At 47.4% G+C, this 26014-nt stretch overlaps 1 protein-coding gene across 10 annotated transcripts in view; it reads left to right on the forward strand.

Moving 5' to 3' along the window:
• The window catches only part of LOC144110486 (transcriptional activator Myb-like), a 195247-nt gene that overhangs the window by 107582 nt on the left and 61651 nt on the right, over positions 1-26014 (forward strand). For 5 of the 10 annotated variants that reach the window (XM_077643419.1, XM_077643412.1, XM_077643414.1 and 2 more), the window contains exons 12-14: positions 1556-1722; positions 4018-4107; positions 19799-19931. In XM_077643419.1, the coding sequence (XP_077499545.1) occupies positions 1556-1722; positions 4018-4107; positions 19799-19931 (390 nt within the window). The remainder of the gene's footprint in view (positions 1-1555; positions 1723-4017; positions 4108-19798; positions 19932-26014) is intronic. The other 5 variants (XM_077643420.1, XM_077643422.1, XM_077643415.1 and 2 more) reach the window with 3 other exon arrangements.

Here is a 26014-nt window from a genome sequence, read left to right on the forward strand (position 1 = left end):
TGCTCAGCGCGACAGGTACGTGTGTCAGCAGACGGTGAGCGCACGTCTGCTCCGCCGAAAGAACGCCAGCACATCCTCTCACTACTGTCCCGAAGTAATATCATTCTGGCTATAGCAGAGTGTCAAAAACTTCCTATTTTATTCAATGCCTAGCGTAGAAATCAACGGCAGAAATGTTTTGTTTACTAATAACCATATATACAATACACAGTGGCAAACTATTTCTCTGAATACGTCGCACGTGGTCAACGCGAGCTCGTGTAATTCAAGAAATTACTAAGTTGAAAACATCAACCATTACTGTGATTCGCAGAAACTGGAAACACGCCTACAAGCCTTGAAAACCAGCGCTCAACACCTATCCGCGACGCCACTCCCCGACCTTTTGCCTACCACGAGCTCGCTAGCGACTGCAGCGCCACCTCGTTTGTTTACAAACATGCAGGAGGTCTATACACCTATGTGCAGGGTCAAAAGTAGTTTCAACCCAGCCGCAAATACTATATCAACGTGTGTAAGGGCAGTACTTTTTCCAGATTCAAGGGCTAATTTTCGAGGTGCGCCCATATACACGATCTGTGGAAAAAAGTTTTTTTTAGGTAAAAACGCACCAGTCAGGGAATGATGGAATTTATTCTACATTCAGTCGTCACTCGCAGTCTTTCGCGCCCATATACATGATCTGTGGAAAAAAAAGTTTTTTTTTTAGGTAAAAACACACCAGTCAGGGAATGATGGAATTTATTCTACATTCAATCGTCACTCGCAGTCTTTCACGCCCATATACATGATCTGTGGAAAAAAAAGTTTTTTTTTAGGTAAAAACACACCAGTCAGGGAATGATGGAATTTATTCTACATTCAGTCGTCACTCGCAGTCTTTTGACTCCGAGTTGGTGCTGTGCGGTGGTGCGTGCTCATCCCACGAGAAGTTGTGCAGCATGTCTCTCTTTTTCCAGTTCGGGAAACTTGCATAGCTTTCCTCTGAAAGCGCGGTTTTTATGGCTTGTGTTCCTCAATGCATCCTTCTGGTTGCACCATTGTCAGATGCATTTCTTGGCCACATCGAATTTCCGGCCCGCCGCACGCTTTCCATGTTTGAGAGCGAACTCCCAGCCGTGTAGCGATTAAGGTGCATTCCCATCGTGCTAAAACTGCAATGTCCGGCAGCAGCACACAAAAGCCACAACTCCAGTGAATTACCATGCTTCCACAACTCCCGTGACTTTGACAGCCTCAAAAAGCTGGAGCTGTTGATACTGACGCCGGCATTGATAGTCGGAACTTGTGACGGAGGAAAAGGTTGATGACGATGATGATTATGACCTGCGGCCTCGGGTGCTGTTCGTGGGTGGCACCTGGAAGCTTCTGTGTGCATGCATTTTGAAGGCTATTTCCGTGTGTGTCGTGGAAAATTTGGGTGAGGCCCTTGCAAAGATCTTTTTTTTTATATTTCCTTCTGGAAAACAGGGTGTGGCCCGTACACATGTTCACACATACAGCATGTGGTGCTGTGGTTTATGTGTGGCGGGTGATGTGTGCTTGTCCCTCGCAGTTCCTGAACCAGCCGGCCAGTGGGGCCCTGTGCCTGGTGGGGGCTGCCGTGCAGCGGACATCAACTCCTGTGCGTGGAGGCAACGTCCCGCATCCACATGCCTCCATCCACGAGTTCCCACTGCTGCTCCAGCCGCAGTCACCTGTGCGCACCAACGCTGTCACCAGGTGGGAGCAGCCAGGTGGCACTGTAGTTGCAGTTGGAGGGTTATTGCTGTCGTTTCAGCCGAACAGGAACTAATTCCTTTCTGGTGTCACCAATGAAAATGATGGGGCAGGATAGAAGATCTGAGCAGCCAGCAAAGGTGATTTAGTTCGTTCTTGCAAAATGAAGTGCGCTAGATCCGAGCAGATTTTGACTAAAGTGATCACTAAAGGCGTGCAAATATTTGGTTGAATAGTAAAGTATTTAAAACACCCAAGTGTTCTTCTCAAGCGAAGTAGCATTTCTGGGACGCTTCCTTCATATGGTTTGAGTTCAGCATACCTCCCCTGGGATCGCAGCGCGGCTCCATGGACGCTTCCTAGGCACCGTATATCTGTGCACCCATGCGTATGCACACTCACTGCAACAGGCAGTCGCACCTGCTGATGTCTGTGCCCGCACTTGAAGGACGAGTCTCAGCTGACTGCAGCCGCTCTTCTCAGCGTGAAATTTGCTCATCATGCACAACAGCGTGAGCGTGAAGGGGAGCTAGCACAAAACACACAGACATGGGTGCCCCTTTTAAAATTTTCCTCGCGGTGACAAATGATCGAATACCGAACACGTGTGCTTTTCTTAAGGGTAGACAGCTGGGCTAGTTGGTTGTTGTTTGCATTATTATGGGACATGGTACCAGCACAAGAGACAAGGACGAAGGGAGAAGGCAACACGAACGCCGGACTTCAGCTGAAATTTATTGCACACTTGCAGGACTTTTATATACACAGAAGCGCCGTTATCGCCACCAACCGTTCAAAGCCATCAACACACGCCGGGCCACAAATGACGAAAGCATCTAAACTAAACAAATGCAAATCAACCAACTGCGTACAAGAGCACATCGCAGACTTTTTTTTTTTTCCTTTTTTGCCTGCCTGAACCTACAATTACATTTGCCTGCACATAATCAATTTCCTTTTTTCCGAGCGCAACAGATGGGGCACTGACACACTCATATTTTTCATTCAAGATACATAGGGCTTTGAAAATTTCCCGGCTACGCTGTGTGTCAAACCTACAGAGAACAAGTGTATCCCTCAAAAACGCTTTGCATGCCGGCTTGTGCAAGCAACGATGAATGTGGGCAGCTAAATGGCCCCCGCCACTTACCGAATCAATATTTCGGGGATGCTCTAGCAAGCGCTTGTTAAGACAACTCCCAGTTTGGCCGATGTAGCTTCTCCCACAGGCGAGGGGAATTCTGTATACCACGCCAACCTCACATTTAACAAGGCTTTGGTGTGCTTTATTCTGCTGGCTGGCCTCCTCTTGTCGTCATTTACATGGTGGCACATCTGCCCCAGTTTTTCCGGGGCCGAAAACAACACACGTGCTTCGCACTTGTCGCCGGCCTTTTTGATGCGATGTGAGGATGCCAGTATGGCACCACGACAGGCCGCTGTTGGGGGCGTGATTTTTCTTCTAGCCTCCGCTGCCCACCAGACTATACCTCGTGAATCAGCCTTGCTGATTCAATTGCTGAGGCTACAATTTCTTTCGGGAAAGCGGCCTTCTCCAGACGCCTTAACTGGGCACCAACGCTGTCACGAACTTGATGTTCGCAAGACTTGTCCAGAGCAGAGCGGATGCAATTTTTTGCAATAGCTCTTATTATGGGCTTGGAATGAGCCAAATGATAGTTAATACCTGTGCTACATGGGCACGTTCGAATGACATCTGAGTCGAATAGCATTCGAGACTCGACGGACTTCCGCGGCGCTACACGACACTTTGCGAACGCATTTGAAATTTTCTCAGCTCGTTTTCAGTGTACAACAACGATGGCGGTGGTCACTGCGGTCACACTGGTGCGACAACGACACTGTCACAGTCAACAGCAGCATATGATTGTAGTGGGACAAGTTTTCTAGGCCAACGACACCGACGAATCCGATCAGCGGACGGTCAGCCTTCATGTCCTCGGCAGGCCGGCGGCTGAGCGAAAACACGCTGATGAGCAGACAGTGTGAATATATTCACGCTTCTACCTTATCCGTATTGAAAATAAGCAAAACGAGTGGGTATATTTCACATGTGCACACTTGAACACTCACCAGCGATAAGCGCTTGCTAAATTAATTTTAATCGACAGTGACTCCCTTCCCTTTCGCGACTACTAGGCCTAGCGAGTCCGCAGGGTTACATCTGTGAATTCGGCGGTTGTGAACAACGAATTCACAAGTTTAAGCGAATGCAAATGATCAACGAGTGTAGTTTTGACAACAGTGATCTGAAATCAACTATTGCTCACATCGCAGGGCGGCATACGATGAACGGGAAGCGCCGGTGTTACCCAGACTGCCAAGCACTGCTTTACGGCCAGCAGCAGTCGTCACCGTTGCTATTTTGTGGGTAACCAGTTATGCGTTTCAAACAGCACGAATGGTCCCCAATCATACTTCTGGACAAAGTAGGTTAAAATAAAGTGCTGGTCACGCCGGAAGAAGTCGGGACAATTAGCGACAAGCGCCGGTCGTACGAGATGTCAGCAGCCCGGCTGTCAAGTGTTTCTCAGGCGAGCAATCGTATCGGCGCTTCCCACAGATTGTCGCACTGCGTTCACAAGCACGGGCACAACCGGTACAAAAGAAAAGAGATTATTTAATAGAACTAAAGCGCAGAATGCGTTTTATGTCATGCAAACGAGCGCTAGCTGTTCGTACGCAGCGATGTAGACAACAGTATGAGTGCAACCAACCGTCCTCGTCGGCACACTCTTGGGGAAATTTAATTCATGCTCACGCGGTAAATGTTCATTGGTGTACTATTATCTGCAAGCACTTAGACAGAAGAGGGGCAATTTGCTAAATAAACAGCAAGAAAAAACGAGCAGCGGGTATCGAGATGAGCAGGCACAGATCCGAGAGCAGTCGCGCGGCTGTGGGCGGGGCGAAGCAATGACGGCGGTGACGCCTATTGGTCGGTTCGGGCTGTGCTCACGTTTCGAAGGCATTCCAAATTCTGGAATGTCTCCGCGCAGCTTCGTCGACTTGAATGTCATCTGAACCGACTGCCGTTGAAAAACTTCGTGTAGCAGCGGAAGTTCGGCAGTCGAGCCGAATGACATTCGGTTTGAAGGCATTCGAAACGCCTGCGTAGCAGGGGTATTAAAGCCAATTCAGACCTTGCTGATGATGGATGAAAGGTAAAACCGTAAAAGCTCTAAAAAATTGTCGGCAGATAACCCCGTCATGTTCTGGAAGCCCACAGCCCCTGCGTCTTCAATAAAATCTCTAACGGCGGGGAAAAGCTCAGGATGAGGTATTGAGTAGAGCAAATCCTCCACATCGATTGAAATGGCCATGCTTCCAATGTGTTACCGGTTTCGTCCGGAGTGCCTCAAGGAAGGGTACTGGGACCAATTCTTTTCTTAATCTACAGTCAAAACTCGATTTAACGAAAATCTCGATTTAACGAAGGTATCCTAATTCCCCCTCAGACGCCCATAGGGTTCAATGCTTTGACTAACCCGAAATAACGAAACCGATTCCGTGATCTGTCCCGATTTAACGAACCTTTTTTCGAGAAATAAAGGTGAAAAAGTGTTAATTTTTGGTCTATTTTGTAGACAGCACCCCAAAATTTATTGATTGCGAGTCAGCGGTAACAGCGCGGAGCATCTTCATCCCGTCGCTTTTTTCAAACTGCGCGGCGCAAAACGAGTTTTAATTTTAAGTCGAGCTCACGAGATGGCGCCAGCAGTAAAAAAGTTTCGTGCCACATTTCATAGATGGCGCTGTTGCAGTTCGCGTGTTTTTTTTTGTGTGTTTGTGTGTTGTGCTCTGTGTTCGCTCTTGTGCGGATTTCCCCGTGCCTTTGAACGCACGTCTTTGTCAAGCTCAGCTTGTTAGGCCTCCATCAGTCTAGCCTTGCTATCGTGAACGCGGACGTGGTGTGCGCGAGCAAGCGCGCCGCTAACCCTCCTGACTAGCAGATGGAGCCCTGCAAGAAACGAAAAAGGCTTACCCTGGACGAGAAAGCGGACATAATTCGTGCTGTGACAAGTGGACAGAAGAAATGTGACGTGGCTGCATCACATGGCATTCCAGCGAGTACTCTCTCCACAATATTGAAAGGGAAAGATGACATCCTCCACGCCACTTCGTCGGGGAATCTCTCGCGCAAAAAAACGCTGAAGACCACTCCTCAAAGCAAAATGGAAGAGGCCCTCTTCGCCTGGTTTATGGATTTGCGGGCGAAGAATAGTATTCTTGTGAGTGGAGACCTGCTCCAACAAAAAGCTCGCTCTTTCGCGTGCTTGCTGGGCGACAACGAGTTCAAGGCAAGTCCCGGCTGGCTGTCGCGCTTCAAAGAACAACACGGCATCGTCGGGAAAGTGCTTAGCGGTGAAGCGAGCAGCGTAAGCATGGCTGTAGTCGGCGACTGGCAGTCTGAAAACGTGCCCGACATTCTGGGAAAATATGCCCCCAGCTACGTCTACAACGCCGACGAGAGCGGTCTATTCTACCAAATGCTGCCTAAAAAAGCACTCACCCTGAAGGGGCAGGCGTGCCACGGCGGCAAACACAGCAAACAAAGGCTGACTCTTTTGCTGTGCGTCAACATGGATGGCACCGACAAACGAGACCCGCTTGTCATCGGAAAGAGTGCGAGGCCGCGCTGTTTTAAAGGCACCAAAAAGCTTCCTGTGAAGTACGTTGCCAATTCGAAGGCGTGGATGTCGCGTGCCATTTTCGCTACATGGCTGAAGGAATTTGACAGCGACATGTGTCGCCAGAAAAGGAAAGTGTGCCTGTTGCTGGATAACTGCACGGCCCACTACGTTGCAGAGGTCGAGCTGACCAGCGTGGAGCTCCGCTACTTCCCCCCAAACGCAACGTCCGTGGTTCAGCCCTTGGATCAAGGGATAATTAGTAGCGTGAAGTGCGCATACAAGCGTCGAGTCGTCGACAGAGTTCTCCTCAACCTGGAGCTGAAGCGCAAGACGAAAATAGATATTTTTATGGCGGTTGAGATGGTGGCGGCGGCTTGGAGAGCATTGAGGCCGTCGATAATTGTCAACTGCTTCAGGACTGCCGGTTTCGGTACACTAGGCCATGAAACTGCCAAAGCTGGTCCGGACTGCGCGAGCGCCGTGCACGAGGATGAAGATGCCTGGGAACACCTTCGCTCAGTGGATGAAGTGCCCACAGGCATAAGTTTCTCAGACTACGTGAACGCCGATGCAAACGCAGTCACAACGGAAGTTTTGACTGATGCCGATATGTTGCGGCTTGTAGGAAGCGTGGAGGGAGTGACGGCTGAAGACGCTGCCGACGACCCTGCAGGTGCCGAAGCTCCCGTGCCGACACCAGGTCAGGTGATGGATGCTCTCGATCTGCTGCGACATTTTGCCGGCGCACACGAGGGGACGGAAGACGCACTGGACGCACTTCAGACCTACGAGAAATCGGTGCGGCCGTTGCTCACAAAGCGCACGCAGGCAAAGATCACCGACTTCTTTGGCGGAAAATAAATTTGTAGTCCCCTTGGGCCTTTCTTGTCGAGTAAGAATTTTTGTTGTTTCTTTTCATACGCGCTAGCGGCGCCGGTCGTGGTGTTGGCGCTACCCACTCGAAAGTAGCGCGGGGGGTCATGACGATGACCATACGGACCCCCAAAGATTGCGCTAGTTGTATGATTACAACTTTGGCGCCAATTTGTCATTAGCTGTGTGGCTTGCCGTCTCGTCGGCGGTATTTAGGGAAGATTGTTGCGCCGCTAGCCGAACCGTCCTTTGGGTCGGTGCTACCGGCGTGAATTCGTCACGCGCGAGTGCGACGAAAAGTGAAAATGGTACGTGCTAACCGATACGACCGCGATAAGCTGGTACGGTTTATGCGGATGCAAAATGCATTATGTTCAATGGGTGCTCAGTCGGGGACTTGACTTTACTACTTTTAAAACGAAAGTACTGTTTAAGCGGGTACGTTTTAACGAGGTTTTACTGTAATCGAATGTACTGAATTATGCGCCCAAGAAATGCCTCATTCAGTTTAACGAAGTTCTCGATTTAACGAAATAATTCACGGCTCCCCTCAACTTCGTTAAATCGAGTTTTAACTGTATGTTAGTGATATTGCTAGTGCCGTTCATCCTCATGTTGACATCAGGTTGTTCGCGGACGATTGTCTGCTCTTTAAACAGGTTACAGGCCGTGACGATCAACTTCAGTTACACAATAGTTTAGCCACACTTAATGAATGGTGCACGGCTTGGGCTATGACCCTAAACACTGAAAAAACAGTCTTACTTCGCGTCATGAACAAAAAACAGGCAATTTCATTTTCATATTGCATCAATAATACTCAAATAAAGGAAGTCACAGAATACAAATACCTAGGTGTAACGTTTGCAAACACTTTTTCGTGGTCCAAACACATTGATAACATTTGCGCATCCGCTTCCCGAAAACTCGGCTTTCTGCGTCATAAGCTGAAAACAGCACCTCTTGATCTGAAAATGCTAGCCTACAGAACTTACGTAGTGCCGAAATTAGAGCATTCAGGCATAGTATGGGATCCGTTTCATGTAAAGCATAAACATAAACTTGAAATGGTTCAGAGGCGAGCAGTGAGGTTCATTTTCAACAAGTTCAGGCCCACTGATTTCCCGTCACAACTCATGGCTGACAACCATATCCCTACCTTAGAATTGCGAAGAACTATAGCACGACTTAAATTTCTTTTCACGATGTATGACAAGTCGCTAGAATTTAATGGACGGCCATACATTCAACGTTACCTGCCACGCGTGTCAAGGCACCGTCACGCTCACAATTTTCTGCCTTTCCATGCCCGTACTAACTTGTATAAATATTCTTTTTTTCCTCGTACAGTTAGTCAGTGGAATGGTCTCCCCTCTGAAATTTTTTCCACTGATAATTTTGACCAGGCGCTGCTGCTGTATATTGCATCGTGACATTCTGTGACGTTTTTTCTGTAATTTCATCAGGTTATCATTATTCTGAGGGGTAGCATATGCAAGTTCATTTCTGTGAGATTACGAAAAAATCATTCTACATAACTGAAATGCGTGCTTGTTCAGTTTTGCCCTCTTCCCATGTTTTGTTATCTTTCACATGTTAAACGCAAGAGCTTATTTACAGTATAATCTCGTTACAACAGATCCGGTTACAACGGATATTCGGATATAACATACCGATTTGCGATGTTTGGTCGATTTTCCTCTCTCTTCCATTGACTGAACTTCGCTTACTGCGGATTCGGCTACAACGGACATTCGGATAGAGCGGACCAGATTTTGGAGATAATTTGGATTCGCACTTCGCTACAGCGGACTTTTTGGCAGTAAATGCGGCCTATATTCAAACGTTCCTCGGATCGCGGCGACTGACGGCACGAGCAATGACGGCGGGTGCCATTTTGCTATCGCCATCTACAGCTGCTGCGTACCAACAAACTCCGAACGTAAATCTGTCGATGCTCAACTCGTAGCCACGGCTCGCCGAAAAAAAAAAAAAAAGCAGAGAACGACTTTAAACATAAATCGACAACCCCTGCTCCGCTTTCAGCCAGACTGGTCAAGGAAAGATTTGTCTGCTGCGTGAAGAACAAGGATGCGATTCTGACAAAGCAGGTGACCGGCGACCTGCAACCGAAGCGGTTCCGATTCCGCGAGGCTTCGTATCCGAACGTCGAGGAGTCACTTCGTGACGTCCGTTCTCGAAACATACCTGTGAATGGTTTTCTGCTGCGGAAACGGGCGGAACAACTTGCCGTCATTTTAGACCACAACGACTTCAAATGCAGTGAAGGGTGGCTAAACCGATTCAAATCGCGGCACGGAATCTTGAAATCGCGAAAAATGGTCAAAAATGGCAATTTTCAAAAATTGCGATTTTGAAGTCTTTAACGTCCCAACTATGCCTCTACAAAATATTTTAGCTGAATTCCAACTCAAAGTATGAAAAAAGCGGCAATTTAGAAACGTCGGTGAGCCGAAATTGAACGCCAAGCGCGAAGGTTTGCCCCATTTTCAAGCTGCCGTAGCTCCGCGCGACGCGAACCGATCGGCGCCATCTTGGTCTCGTTTGAAAGCTGGTTTCCCGCTCTCCAATTTGGCGCCTCTCGGCATTCTGTAAACCCTCGCACAGCGGAGCCATCAGCACCCGCTCGCAAGGGGGGAAAGCGTCGCGAGACATCCGCCGATTGGGTAAAACGGGCGCCTCCTCGAGGCGCAGCTCTGCCTTTTTCCTTATCGTTATTGTATATATTTTGGCCATTTAATCGCTTCTTTTAGCCTCGAATTTCGTGCTTTTGCGTGTATTTGCCTGCCTGGTGTCTTTGTTCCGTGTGTCACGATGGCCCGAGACGCGTGCTTGAAAGAAAGCACGCGAAAAGCAGTCGGCAAAAAGAGACGCGCATGGAATAAGTAGAGCGCTGCATCGTCGAGAACTGCAGCTTCGGTGATGCCGCAAGCTGCTGTACCCTCGGTGGATGCGGCTGGACTGAGCTCGCCAACAACAGCTTCGCCGGTGGACGCGGCTGAACAAACCCTGTTGACGCCAGCATCGCCGGTGGACGCGGCTGGACAGTGCTGATCGGCGTCAACTTCGGTGTTACCGCAAGTCTCTGCAGTGCCTGTGGATGTGCCCGGACTAAACCCGACGAAAATGTCGACTTTTGATACGCTGCAAGTCGCTTCGCATTCCGTGTCGTCGGAAGCGGCCGAGCCGGCTGACCTAAGCCTAACGTCGACTTCGGCGTTTCCGCACGCCGCTTCGGTGCCGACGGACGCGGCTGAACCGAGCTCGCGTGCTCAACGCTTCGACACGCGCGCGCCAAGCCGCTGCCCTCGATAACATTTGTTTTTTTTTTTATATATTTTGAGGAGAGCTCCTGCAGAGGGAGAGCGAGAGGGGGGGGGGGGGGGGGGGGCTCGGCAAACTTGGCAGAGCGCCAAGACGTGCGCTCTAAGCTGAAGCTTGAACATTCGCATTAGACACTCCTCACTGTCCTGTTTTTAACCTCGCAAGAAGCAGTTCCTCGCTTCAACCAAGGAATGGCAGCAACCAGCAGAGCTGTTGCAACACAGCTTGGTTACAGGCCTGGGAGCTGCCTCATTGGTAGGAGCCTTGAAAAAGATAAACAAAGGCTGTGCAGGTCTGATAAGGGTCACACAAATGCTGAAAAGGTGAAGAGGATGGCCCAGAAGCACAAGCCTGACAGCACCCAGGACTACTGCCCAGGACTTTTGTGAATGTGTGGCAGATTCAAAGAAAATAGCAAGTGATTTTCTGAGCTTTTTTTTTTTCAAGTGTCAATGCAATACAGAGGTTTTCACAATCTTTACATGAACAGATTTCTGTAAATTTAGTGTTATTGTGTTCAGCGATGACTGGGCTGCATGCTAAAGCATTAAATTTTTCCATATGATCAGTAAACAAAAATGGCAGAGTAAGCAAAACTTTGAATGCAATTTTCTCAGCTTTGCTTTTTCGATCAAATGCCTTTGCCTTACGGAACTTTTCATAATTTTTTCATCGACTGATTTTATTGAAGTAGGTATCATTTTTTTCAGCAACACCTCAGCTACATCCTAAAGCTTTCCAATTTTCATTAAACCCAATAGACTAGCAATTAGGTCAGATATAAGCTAATTACTCCCACATTGTTTTCTTTTTCCTACTTTGTTATTCATTCATGACCTATGTGATGACATTTTAAAAATTTTTTTAGCTTTAGGATGTGCAATGGGCCCTTAAAAATGACAGCATTACTTTAAAACTAGTTTTTTAATTAAGAAATCACCATAATGGCCCGTAAGAAAACACCTAAGTGGTATAAATTATTTTGCCATATCTTCATTTCTAGATGAGATATATAAAATCTGAATATATATTTGGGATTAGCATTCAAAGATATATCCGCATGCCAATTTTCAGGAAGCTGTGTTAAGAAATAATTTTGAAGACCCTCATCCCCCCTTAAAAGAACGTCTTGCTGGGCAAGTTGGTACATCTTTGGATTACAGGCGCGAAAACAGACAGACCACAAGGTAGATAAACGGGACGGAGCGCCACTCACAACTGATTTATTCAAAGGCACGACAAACATATATATACCAGCTGACACGCAAGGAATACCATCATGTTCCAATCTGATATGACAGCGAACGCGTGAAAAAATCGTTCTCTGCCCTATACAACGATATGGACGTGTCGCTGACACACATGCTTCTTTTCTTAGCAATAAAGAATGCTTCGATTAATTCCCTGGCTTTTGTGTCTTTACTTCTTGATAAAATTCGCACACCAGAAAAACATGGCTCACAAGAGCGTGACGGGCAAGACCTTATATGCTTAGGCAAATTTGGCCCTTCCTTATTTTGCTCCACATCCCCCCTTAAAATCATCCCCCCTTAAGTGCATTTCTGGAGAGTCGGACAGCGTCGACGACAGTGTGGTGGCGGGCTGGAAAGACCATTTGCTGCCGGGTCTGCTTGCAGGCTACGCTCCGCGAGATATTTTCAACGCTGACGAAAGCGGACTTTTTTACAAACTGAGACCGGGAAAGACGCTCGCTTTCTCTGCAGATGCATGTCATGGGGGAAGCAGTCTAAAGAACGTGTGAGCATTCTTCTCTGCTGCAATATGGATGGGAGCGAGAAAGTAAAGCTCCTTGTCATAGGGAAGCCTAAAAGGCCCTTATGCTTGCACAAAGTGCACATTCCTGTAGACTGGGAGTCCAACAAAAGTGCCTGGATAACGAAAGACATCTTTAACAAATGGCTGCTGAACTTAGCAAGATGAGGAACGAGAAGAGGAATTTGGTACTGTTCCTTGACAACTGCTCGAGCCATATGCAAGTACCAGAGCTGCAGGCCACCAAAGTGTTATATTTTCCTCCTGGCACAACTTCAAAAGCACAGCCAATAGACCAGGGTGTTGTTCACTCTCTCAAGGCAAGATACCGCACTCGCTTTGCAGAGCGCCTGCTCTATGACATGCAACAGAAGAGGGAGTCTGTGATAGACTTGAAATTTTCTGTACAGATAATCTCAGCATTGTGGGAGCAACTCGATGCAAACATTATTAAGAATTGTTTTCATAAAGCTGGATTTATTTTGGACAACAATGAGCCACCAGCACCTCTGGCAGAGGATGCTTGTCTTTGTGTATCTTCCTGTGGTCCTTGTCTTTTCGCGCTGTTCTTCTTGAACATGGCATACCAACTCGCCCAAGCATCAGTCCTAAAGAGGATCCAGACCAGCCAGATCCAGCACTATGGACAGCTGTGCAAGAAGCATTCGGCACACAAGATTTTGCAGAGTATGTGGGCGTGGATGCTGAATTGGTCAGCACGGAACAGCTGACGGACGACGAGATTGTTGCCCAAGTCAGGAGAGTGCCTGCCATTGACCAAGACCAGGATGACGAAGAGGATGAAGGTGTCACTGCCCCTCGAAAGGTTACCACCTCCGAAGCACTACAGCATATCCAAGGCCTAAAATCATACTTTGAGCAAAACGCTGCACCTGAAGAAGTCAATCACCTTGTGCTAATGGAGGCACAAATTGTGTCAAAAGCTGTTACTTATTCGGTTCAGCCAAAGTTGACGAACTTCTTTAAGAAGTGCTAAGTTATCAATAAAGCATATGCTGTCGGCAGGCATTGCATGTCGTGTATTCTGTTTACAACAGACTCTGTGTGGTTATAGACCAAAGTCTGTTGTAACAGTATTTGGATTGTACAGACTTCTCTTACAACAGACCAAAACCCTGGGCACTATCGAGGTCTCTTATAATGAGATTATACTGTATAATTGATGCTAATCGAGAGAAAATGTTGTATGGCATGCCCACCTGCTTGGTCTCGTTGAGACTGCAGTATTTGTAAATAAATAAATTAATTAAAAGAGCATGTTTGACATGACGTTTCAGACAAAGCGAAATATTCAATGACATCATTCGAGTTCATTATAAAAAAAGGATCATCTAAAGGAAGATCACTAAGGTGCTTCTGCAGGAATTTAGACAAAGTGCCCTGCCAGGAGCCCTTCTCACTGACAGTAGTTCTGAACGGCATAGATTCTTTGTGGGTCTTGACAGTGAAGAAAGCGCTCAGTGAATCTACGTCAGCAGCATCGATGCTTTTTCTCAATTTGTCCAAGTTTAGTGATAGCCTTTTTCTTCACCTTGCCTAGTGACAGAGACTTCGGTACAAAGTTTTTTGCCATAGCCTCGCTTGCCTTCCGTCGGAAGAGGGCTGTAGGCATCACGGCGAAGCCGCCCTCCTTATCTCCCACTAATAGTGAAAGATCCTTGCTCTTCAGGTAGTTTACGGTGGATCTAATTTCAAATTTGGGGGCCAAAGGGGCATCCCTATTCCGCAGGCACTCGAACGCCTTCAGCAATAGAGCGTTCCTAGTCCTCTGGGCTGGCTGCGGCCGCCACATCTCTGACTGTCAAGAGCATTCGTACTGGTTCTTCTTTAGGCTGAATGCAAAACTTTGGACCGTAGCTTAGCACAGCTTCCACGTCTTCAAGCAAATTGCACTCACCAATACAGCTCACTTGATTTGGCGCAGTGTGCTGACGTCGCGCTTGCGCTTTCTTCAAAGCACTCAAATTTCAGACACTGGAATTCACCAGAAAGTCGGCATTCTTTGCAGCGAGACGAGTAAGTGTTCGGAAAAGAGGTTCACCATTTTGTCCTGGCTTTATCGAAGCGGCATAGGTGCGTAGGTGGTTCTGCAGGTGTCGATTCTGTCGCCACAGCTCGGAGCGCAGGATTTTCGTCATTCTTCTGGCGTGCCGCGCAGATGGGATGCACGGTGAAAACAGGCCACAAACACCAGGCAGGACAAGGCGATGATCGAGTGGAAACGTGAGTTCCCTTGCCTGGCATGAGGTCACAGCGAAGAGGTTGACAAGGGTCATGGAAGGATTCACACACAAAAAAAGAAGGTACTATAACAGGGCCCAATGTACTAGAAAGTATGTCGCTAAGGGTAGACAGCTGGGCTAGTTGGTTGTTTGCATTATTATGGGACATGGTACCAGCGCAAGAGACAAGGACGAAGGAACTTAGATGGGTGAGGGTTTGGGCTAGTGGGTAGTCAACATGAGGATCCACAGCGCACACAATTGAGGGGACACAACACAAGCGCTAAACTTCCACTGAATGAACTTTATTTGGCACTGACAGCCTTATAAAGATCGCGTAAGGTACAGGTATAACCTACTAACAATGATTATCATGTCAAAGTTATGATGTGTCAAGGGAAGAGATCAAAAAAGAACAATAAAAACCACCAATCAGTGAGCAAGTTTCACACTATCGCCCACTCCTTGAATCTAAGAAAGCTGTGTCTTTCCTTGATAATAAAACTAGAGGATCACTGATAGAATTTTCCAATCCCTCTTTTTCCATTGCTACAGTTTCAATTATTTCTCTTGTTTTCTGATCGCTATTTTTTCCTAATACAGTAGAACCCCGCTGTTACGTTCCTCACTGCTGCGCTTTCCCGGCTGTTACGTCGTTTTCGTCCGGTCCATGCATAGCTTCCATAGAATCCAATGTATTGGGCACCCCGCTGTTACGTTGTAGCTGTGAAAACGTTCCCGCACGATACGTCGCAACCTGGCACCCCGAACCCGGCCGGGCAACGCGCGCCAACTGCCATTTTGACTAGTCTTGGCCAGGCTTGGCTACGGAATTGGCTACAAGACCATGGCCTCCGAGATCACCCCCTTGCACATGCGGTGGGTAATCTCGGAGGCCATAAAAAGCCGCACGCGAGTTGGAGAGATTGCCACTAGATGGCCACTGCCTCGTCAGCTGAAGCGAGTAAAATACGCGGGCCCGCAGCAATCCAGTCTTTCTTGTTTGTGCGGTTCAACCCATCCGAGTCGTCCATGTCCTTCCGTCAACAGCGACGCTGCCTACGCCTCGTCAGGCCTCGCTAATCCAGTCTTTCTTGTTTGTGCGGTTCAGCCCATCCGAGTCGTCCGTGTCCTCCCGTCAACACCTACGCTGCCTAAGCCTCGTCGGGCCTCACTAACACCGCGAGCAATTTGTCGTCCTTTGATGGCGTCGCGCAAGCGCAAGGCGCTTTTCCTCGAGGAAAAGCTGGATGTTCTCAACGCAGTCGACAGGCAGCCAGCGCGGAAAAGAGTCGACATCGCCAAGGATCTTGGTCTGCCACCCTCGACGCTTAACAGCATCGTCTCGATGCGTGCCGAGATACAAGGGAATGCCGCTTCAGCGTGGACTGCAGTGAGCGCGTCAACTGCACAGCACTGCTTCACGCGGTGTGGCTTTCGCATGGACGGCGGAGAGGAAACTGCCACGGAAGCTGAAGAGACGGAAGCAGCCTCTCATGATCAAGAGCTGAGTGAAGCTTTGAATGCGCTGGGTGCCACGGGAGTCACCTATGACGACTACGTTGTCGTGGATGCTGCTGTCGTGACGTCCGAGTGTCAGAGTATCGCCGAGATCGTTGCAGACTCGGTCGCAAGTGAAGCCTCAGACTGTGATGACGACGAGGAGCACGAGCCGCATGATTCCGGGGAGTTGGCGGACCCGAGCTTTGGAGAAGCCGTCGTGGCTCTGGACCTCCTCCGCAGGTACGTCGCACCTCAAAGCGACGCTGAGAGCAATGCGGCTTTCCAGGCCATCGAGAAACGCGTGGTGTTTTCCAGCGAGCGGAAAAAACGGCAATCGACCATTCTCGATTTTTTTAAGACCTAAGCTCACTTGATGTCGAAATAAATTGTTTCAAGGCAAAGCTGCACTGTTTTCATTAATTTTCGGACCTTTCCTCACTGTTGCGTTTTCCCGGCTCTTACGTTTTTTTTTCGCAATCCGGTGAAAAACGTATGAACTGGGTTCCACTGTACTGAACGCTCCTCGAAGTTAGGCGTGCACTTGTGACTACGGCAGTGACAAGCCAAATTACCTGACCCCTGATCTCTAACATTTCTGTGGTGCTTGCTGAGTCGCTTATTCAGGCACCGGCCTGTCTGCCCTATATACAACTTGCCACATGAAAGCAGCAACATGTATATAACGTTATCGGTGCAAGTTACAAGGGTTCTGATGACGTACAGAGCAGGCCTTCCTATCCTGCTTGTCTGGACATGTGTTCTTACACATGCGGGATAATTTTTCTGGGGCTGACATGCAAATTTTAACACCAATTTTTTCTGCAATCTTTTTGTGACCGTGGGAAATTCTGTGAATATAAGGCATTACTTCAATTTTGCTGGGACCTTCTTCTTTATCTGTCAACCTTGTGTTTTTTCTTTGCCTGCGCATGCTTTCTATTACTGATACTACAAGGTACCTCGGATAACCTGCTCCCTGAAGGCGATCAACCTGATTACTGAAACTTGTTGCTATTAGGCAGGTGCACGACTTATTGACTGCATTAGACAGGCATGTTTTTACTACTCCTCTCTTAACCAACTTGGTATGTGCCGAGGTAAACGGTAAGAGAGCCTTATTGCCTCTAGGCTCATACATCCAGCAAACACGACTCGAAGAAACTAATTTTAAATCAAGAAACCGGATCATACCCTCAACAGGAAGCTCGTGAGTAATTGACAGTGGCTCAAGACACTAAGCAAAGGTAGATATTGTGCTTTCTGCTACCTGAAGAAGGCTTCGATTGCTCTTCCGAAGAGCAACCAAGTAATCATCTACAAATTGGAATGTTTTTATCACCACTTTACTGTCTAGATTACTCTGGATCTTCCTATCGCAAGAAACAAGTCACTAAGAGCTATGGACGACCCTATACACACTCCCCTTTTTTGCAGATAGACTTCCTCATTCCACTTGGCTAAGGTTGACGAGAGGTGCAAGGACACTAAATTCAAGAAACCATCAACCAGCCTCCTTTCGAAACAATACGGCGCCAAATTTATGAATACAGTCTTCAATGCATTCTAACAGCTGCTGATGCGGCAAGGAGTAGTAAAGGCTCTGTTGAAAGAAATCCTACATCTGCACCATGAAGCCCTCTCAAGTAGTCAACAACTTGTTCGTCTGATTAAAAATGGGTTCTCAGGTTTCAACAGCTTTAGCTTAGTTTGCAAAAACAGGCTGCCTAATTCCTTCTGCCACGAGTCACGTTCAGAGACGATGACCCTAAGAGGTGCCTCTGGCTTGTGGGTCTTGACTGAGAAAAACATCTCAAGTGCATTTTTTCCTGAATTCATAAGCTAAAGCTCTCACAAGCTCCACTGGTGGCTGTATTTGAAGCAGCCATGGACTGCCTGCGGTCTATGAATGTGTAGCGCATTATTCCCATCAGGTGAAGTATACGATGATCAATTCTGTACATGTGGGCACTAATCCATTAACGCTATCACGTCATATTTTTAAGTTCGACCTTAAGTGGGATATGGCACCAGCGCAAGAGAGAAGACAACATGAACGCTGGACTTCAGCTGAAATTTATTGCACACTTGAGGGACTTTTGTATACAGAGAAGCGCCGCTATCGCCACCAACCTCTTGCTTGCTCAGGCTAGTTAGTTGTTGACTGTGCGAGTAGGTACAGTATTTAACAATGCAAATTAGGCAGGTAAATACAGTGTACCTAACCATGCCATGGTATTATTTACTTGCAGATATTGGAATCCAGTGAGCAAGTTTTAGCAGAGCAGAAATACAGTAAACGCCCTTTAAGGCCAACTTGGAGGGGCAATGAAAAATTGTTCATCCCATCAAATATGCCTTTCAAAAGGCTATGTGAGCATGACAGGTGTGTCCAAATGTAAGTCACGAGAGCAAGAAGACGACTGCGAAGGAAGTTTATTGCAATAGGCATGCATTGAGGTGAACACAGTGGGCATGAAGCAAGCTCACATCATACAGTATGTGCCACTGCATGGGAGTGGCATTGCTGTGGTTCCCTTGCTTTCTCTTGTGCTGCTGCGACCGCATTTTTGACAGAGGCAGGTTACAGTGCACCATGCAATAGGCGGGATCTTTACAGGATCGCTTGCCCTATTGCGACTACTCGACGCGCCCCTTCAGGAGGCTCCCGCGGCATTCCGCAAGTCGGCTTTCCCGCATAGCTAGTGTACAAAACGGGATGGCGGAAGTCACGCTCGGAGAGTTATGAAGGCGACAGGACGCATTCTTCGGATGTGGGCATTAAATATGTAACGTATTACCGAATGATTAAAAAAAAAGCGCGATTTCGCGTTGCGATTGCTCGAAGCGGGCCGTCGGCCATCTTGTTCCCAGCACGGGTGATATGTGGGAAAGCCCACTTGGAGATATTCTCACGAGGTGAAGCCTTGAGGCGTCGGGATGCGGTCGTTCCGCGTGATAAACGGCGGAGAAGGGAGGGGATAGGACCTCCGTTTTGTTTTCCTGGAATTTCTAACTCGATTATCGGCTAATCTGCCCAGATATTGTGGTTTTGCCACGGTCGAATTTATGAAAGTATGCGCAGTATACAATCGCTGGCGAGTATTTGGGAATTTTCGAATATTCGGAAATTCACGAATATCAATTTTCAAATACGAATCGAATATCAAACATATTCGATTCGTATTCGAATATTCGCACACCCCTAATAACATGTGATGCCCTCGCGCTCAACGCAGCCAGTGATAACATTCCTAATCCTAGTTGTTAGAAGTAAACTTCCATTTTCGTCTGCAGGAGGAGGCTATCTCGTTTAACTTTACAACACACAGGGAAATGGAAAGAGGTGCTCGGTATGACGTACATGATGGAAGCCAACATTCACCGAAACCAAGGAGCATTTTTATAAAATTAATTTGTGGTTTTTAACCTTAGTTACTCTTTTAATGACGGTAACAATATTTTCTTCAAGCACGGCTCCACGTACTGCTGTTGGCATGTTAATTACTGGTAAATAAATTGTTTAGGGTGACGAAAAAATTCCGAGGTAGACTTTAAATGACTTTTGATGACACAGAGTTGCTACATTAAGTCAGTATTTCATTGGTCAAAAATAATGTTTGCCGTCCTGAAATAAAAGCTCACTGGTACAGTCGAGAATAGCTGCAGTCTCCCTCCTCCTTGATGCAGCAGAGAAGAGGAGGAGCCCCTGCGCACACCCGTTCTGAAGAGGCTCCACATGGAGAACACTCCACGGACCCCGACGCCCTTCAAGATTGCACTGGCCGAACTCGAGAAGAAAGGCGGAGCGATTGCCCCACTGGTAGGTGGCCCTTATCATTGTGTCTGTTGGCAGCAGGAAGCTTTATCTTCTTCGATCATAATGCTGCCGCTGGTGGCATTGTCCAGCACAGTCTGTGGCCATTTCACATCAACATGCATGCTGTTTCGTCAACAATCAACTGTCCAGAGCTCTTTGATGGTACCGCTTGTGAAACTTCCCACAGGGTCCGTCTATTATGACGGTGACCTTAAGGTGGGCAAAATTCTGACGTATACGGACTGCTGTGCCCCTCCGTTGCAGTCGGTAACGTAAACTTTTCAAGTTGCAAACTTCGAGATTGCTGATAAACCTGCAACCACCTACCAACAAAATCAGTGAAACAGATGCATTACCAGATAGTAGTTTAAGAGGCAAGAGAAGCAAAAATATGCTTTTCAGAAGACAGGGGCAACATCCGCTTTTATTGGGCATGTCGAGAAGTGGCTACTCAGACTAGTCATTTTTTGAAGGAGAGTTTCTCAACTGGTATGATCTAAGGGCTCTTATCTTGGCAATACAGCACAGCGTATCACATTGTCAATTTTCACTCTGGAGTTGTGTTAGAGTGCAATGCTACACTGCTGCTGCTGATATTCAAGACTCAGCTGCGGAGATGGAGCTGATCTTGGCAATATCATCATCATAAGGCTGACTACGCCCACTGCAGGGCAAAGGCCTCTCCCATGTCTCTCCAATCAACGCTGTCCTTTGCCAGCTGTAGCCACCGTATCCCCACAAGGTTCTTAGCCTCACTAAGCCCTATGACATCCCATTTAACACCCTCTAGTTCCTCGAACAGCACTGCTAAGCTAGCTAGCCTCACTGGATAAGGTACTAGTGTTAAACGTTGCCAGATTCATTTATTTATTCACCCACAGTGCCACATGTGGCATTATAGTAGGCGGGGTGTTCAAAACATGGAAAAGTTGCAAGGGCAGTCACAATGATGCTGCAAACACTTCATTGTCAGTAATATTAACAAGAGATGAAGATAAAGCATTCCATTCTCGAACAGTGTGAGGAGAGAACAAAGTCTTCAACAGATCGATTCATGATCTGAATTTGCGCACTTTATGGTTATGATCAACCCGCTCGGATCTGTACTGTGGATGGAAATGTACTTGTCTCTAGGAATAGCAATTTTATTGTAAAATATATTATTAAAAAATTTAAGCGTTAGTTTTCTCCACCGCAATTCAAGAAGTTCCCATTTTAATTCCTGTTTTACGCTAGGCACACTAATGTGTTTACTACAGTTCTTAGAAACATAGCGGGCCACTAAGTTCTGAACTCTTTCTAATTTCTATCTGTCCGTCTTTGTTGGCGGGTCCCATACACTACGGGCATATTCAAGCACAGACCTAATTTCATGTCATTTCATTTTCATTTCATTTTATTACCTCAAAGGCCCCAAAAAGGGGTGTTACATAAGGGGTGGCAAGAAGTAAAAGCACAAATTCACAATAACAGGAAAGTTTTTACATTTTCAGCGAAAAGACTTGGGCAACTGATGATGGCAACAATTGGAAGGCCGTTCCATTCTGCGGCTGCACGAGGAAAGAAGGAATTAGAAAAAGTGACGGTGCGTGAGCGTGGACGGGCAACTTGTAGGTGATGGCTGGTGCGATGAGATGTGCGTGCTGGGGGAAGAATATAAGGAGCGATGTGCATAGGGCTGTGGAAGGATTTGTGAAATAAAGACAGGCTGGCGATGCGACGGCGGAGCGATAAGGGTGATAATCCGGATGCCGTTTTTAAGGAGGAAACGCTGATGTCATAAGAGTACGATGAATGAATGAAGCGAGCAGCGCAATTTTGAACAGATTCGAGGTAAGCTTGATGAGGATTCCAAATGGGCGATGCAAATTCTAGTTTGGACCTAATGAATGATTTGAAAGCTAATAACTTTACATGTTGGGGAGCATGGTGAAGATGGCGCTTGACGAAACCTAGCGTCTTGTTTGCTGACAATATTATTGGTTTTTCAGCAGCGCAGGGGACAAAGGACGTGACAAGTGCACAGACACGGCGCTGATCACTTGTCACGTCCTTTGTCCCCTGCGCTGCTGAAAAACCATGTCACACTAACTTTCCCAAGCTTCTACAGTATCGACAATATTATGTTAGTAACATGCAAGCTCCAAGAAAGATCGCTGGAAATTGTTATGCCTAGATACTTGTATGACTGAACTGGTTGTACGGGAACTTCAGATATTACGTAAGAGAAGATTAGAGGATTACGGCAATGGCTGATGGACAGAAGATTACATTTACGTGGGTTAAGTTCCATTAGCCACTTATTACACCACTCCTGAACAGCATTAAGATCATTTTGAAGAGAAGATTGGTCAGCAGGGGTGAGAATAGCACGATAAATGTACACAGTCGTCAGCAAACATGCGTATGTTAGATGTTACGTTTGAAGGCAGATCATTAATGTATATGAGAAACAGTAGTGGGCCAAGCACAGATCCCTGTGGGACGCCCGACGTTACTAAGAGTGAGTTAGTGTTCTTATTGTTAACGGAGACAAACTGCGAACGATTAGTCAAAAACTCTTCAATCCACGTCAAAATATGGGGGTGTAAATTTAATTAATAAAGTTTTATCAGCAGGCGTTTATGGGGTACTTTATCAAAGGCTTTGCCAAAATCTAAAAACATATGTTTTGAACAGCAAATCCCCAGAATCTTGCGGAAAAATTCTCGTGTTACGGCGCAAACAACCCAACATTTTGCAAGCTTTGCCAGTAACATAATCAACGTGCCAATGCCAACATAGCTTTGAAGTGATGTACTCTCAGCAGGAAAAGTTTGCGGGATCTCCAGCGCAGGGCGGAGCGCTGCAAAACTGCATTGCTGCGCCACCTGCTGTCACACAGTGCTGCGCCGAGGCTTATGGAAATTGCGTCTGAAGCACGCCTTGAACATGCATGTCCTTTCTTTGCTATCACACATGTCTCGTCGCTTGCTTCCCGTGACGCGCTTGTCAGACTCGGGGAAGCCGCTGATGCACTGTGTGACATTCGCCGCCCGTCTACTTTGGCTGGCGCAATGGACCGAGTTCGCCGGTGCCTTTCGCGCAGCGCGCTACGTTTCTTAATAAGTGCTGTCTTCGAAGAAGCGTGCTTGTTGAGCGCGAAATGTAATTTTTTTTTTTCAACTAAGCTGATTTGTGTGTTCGGCCATCAACAATGAGTGCACCTTCCCGTCGACGCAAGAGGAACCTAATATGAACTGATGATGTTTTATATAAGCGTGATATAAAGTTTCACTTCAGTAATAAGCACCTCCATGGAGGTCATCTGCAGTGATCAGAGTCATATTTTTATTTAGTCACTTCTCTCATCGCGCGGCGCATTAGTTCTCGTGCTCCACTCCGCGAAAATGTTACTGTAATTCGTTGCGCGATAATGCTTAAGTGTAGAATGTATACGCCTTGAAACCTTCATGATGGCGCCAGTGTGCAGTGCTCTAAATAGCGCGCCAATGTTTCATTGGTCGTCTGGGAACGCTTTAACCACTCGCGTAACTGCAGATTTTGACCTTCCTGTTAGTCAACATCTATCTTTCTGGGCATCCCTTCCAGCGGGAGGTGTGCAATGTGCCGTCTTTCATACCCCGGAACGCGAGGCGGCATCGTCGCAGTACAAGCACCACCTTCAAATATGGTTTCAGAAGCAATGCACGGCAAATACGAATTGTGGGTCTCAGTGAGAGTTTTTCTACGCTCGTGTTATCAGTTGAAAAATAATGCTTGCTAGTCCGGCAATGCATCTTAGAAGCTAACATTTATTGAGAGAGCATACTGCGCCGCACAAAGTATGCTCCGGAGCAGCTTCACCATCGCAGCAGCCCAAGCAGTCGCGCAACGGTGGTGACACAGCGATTCCGCAGCAACAAGTGTCAAAAGCGGATCCTGAGGAAGAAAGCAATGAGGTATGCCTAATAACAAAGAAAGGACAGGCATGCACAAAGAGCGGTTAGTGCGGAAGTGCCGTGAGCCTCGACATCAGGTGCATCTGCGGCAGATGGCGCAGCTCTGCAGTTTTGCGTCGCTCCGCCATGTGCTGGAGATCCCGCAAACTTTTGCTGCTGACAGTACACGTCTAAATACTTATGCAGTTGATCCCGGATATACTGAACTCTTAAACGAATTGCGAAAAGGTTCGATATATCGATAATTCAAAGTATAAAATACGCCTATTAAATGCTTTTTCAAAATTGCACACATCTCGGACAATTTTCCCGGGATCGTAACAAGTGGGAGCTTACCGATTTGCTCCTCCAAAGTCCACAAAAAATGACAGCCCAGCTCCACGACCACCACACTTTATTTTGCAAGACGGGGGCTTAGCTTTCCTCTACTGCTGCACCATGAAGTTCATTAAGCTGTCCTCAAGCTTGTTGATGGTATCCAAATGAGAAAGTCCAGTGCCTTCCATTGCACCACAAGAGCAACGAATGACGCTGAATGCGGATACAAGTTCAGCCGCAGTACATGGCGGCTGGGTATCTTCGCCACTGCTCGGGTCGCTTCCTCAGTATATGTGATGTCAGCTACAATTTCAGCATCAGCATGATCCGCAACGACGTTGCACGTCGTTATCAGCACTGACAAAATCTTGTGCTGTTGCGCAGTCTGGAACGGCACTTGCGAATGCTGAGAGCTCACGAAACTCACTGTCTAGGCACCAAGCGCCGTCGTCTTCTGTGTCTAGACATCCGTCGTCTGAAGCCGCCACAAACCCTGCTTTGCGGAAGCAGTTCACGATTGGGCTGCTTCACGTCATTCCAGGCACCAGCCAGCATCTGTATAGCTCTGAGGAGCTCCACCTTGAGTTTGATTCTCAGTCGAAGGTTGATTAGGAGCCTTTGCACCAGTCGCCGTCTGTAACCAACGCTTTCACTATGCCCTGATCGAGAGGTTGAAACATTGCCGTTGCATTTGGCATAGAAATTTGATGGTGATCTGCTTCAACTGGCAGACGACATGATGGCAAGAACAGAGGTCGAGAAGAAAACAAAGCTTGCAACATGACTTCTCCAGTTCGGCATCCCAAGTTTGGAGTCACTTGGTGAAAAGATCGTGTGTCTTCCAAGCCTTCTTATTAAATGTGTATCGATCCGGGAGGGCTTTTGTGTTTTTGAAACGGCTTGGTTACCTACTTTTGCCGATAACCAGTGGCTGCAGTTTGCATGACCCATCCATATTTTCAGCGAGCAAAATCGATACGCGCACTTTGCTGTTCTTTCCACCATTGCATGCACTTCAGGTGCAGAGTCTTATTTGGCAGCATTTGCCAAAACAGTGCTATCTGCTGCGTTGAATATTTGCGACGGCAAAAAGCTATCGCAAATCTCTGGCCACTCTTCGGACAGCCGCTTCTTCGTGTCAGTGCTGCTGGTCGTCTCACTTTCACCCGAGAGGGTTTTTCCGATGATGCTGGAGTGACTCTTAAAAAGCTGCTGCCAACCAGTGCCACGAGTGAAACTCTCTCCTCTGAAGGTTACAGGAAACCATTTCTCTCTCTCCATGAGCATTGGGCTGTCAACAGGTATGTTCTTGGCACGTGTCTCTAAAAACCAGGAGTACAAAGCTTTCTTGACTTTGTCGTAGGTCGGAGCACGTATAGTATGACACGCTCCAGGGCGACTGGATTGCACTGCCTTCAGTTTCACACAGGCTTAGTTCTTCAGGATTGTACTCAGCGTGTTGAGAGGAATGCCGAACGCATCAGCGTCCAACAACTTTTTCTCGCCGGTCTCCACCCGTCGAATGATGTTCGCCTTTATTGCCAAGTCCAAATTTATGCGTTTTTTCGCGTTCATGGCTCCCGAACACGTGAATAAAGTGAAAAGAAAACGCACGGCACCGCATAAGTGACAAGTGAACTCACATTGGCTTCGCGAACAAAGCGTAAAGAACGACCACCGCAGCGTACCACACCAGTCACATGCCCAAGCAGCTCTGACAGCAGTGACAGCCAAAATAACCAAGACATTGGTGACAGCTAGCTGAGGTCGCTTGTTTTGGCTGCGCCAGCGGAGTCAGCCAACCAGCATGCAGAAATGGGGTGCCTG

The sequence above is a fragment of the Amblyomma americanum genome, chromosome 11, assembly GCF_052857255.1.
Source record: "Amblyomma americanum isolate KBUSLIRL-KWMA chromosome 11, ASM5285725v1, whole genome shotgun sequence".
NCBI classification, from domain to species: Eukaryota; Metazoa; Arthropoda; class Arachnida; order Ixodida; family Ixodidae; genus Amblyomma; species Amblyomma americanum.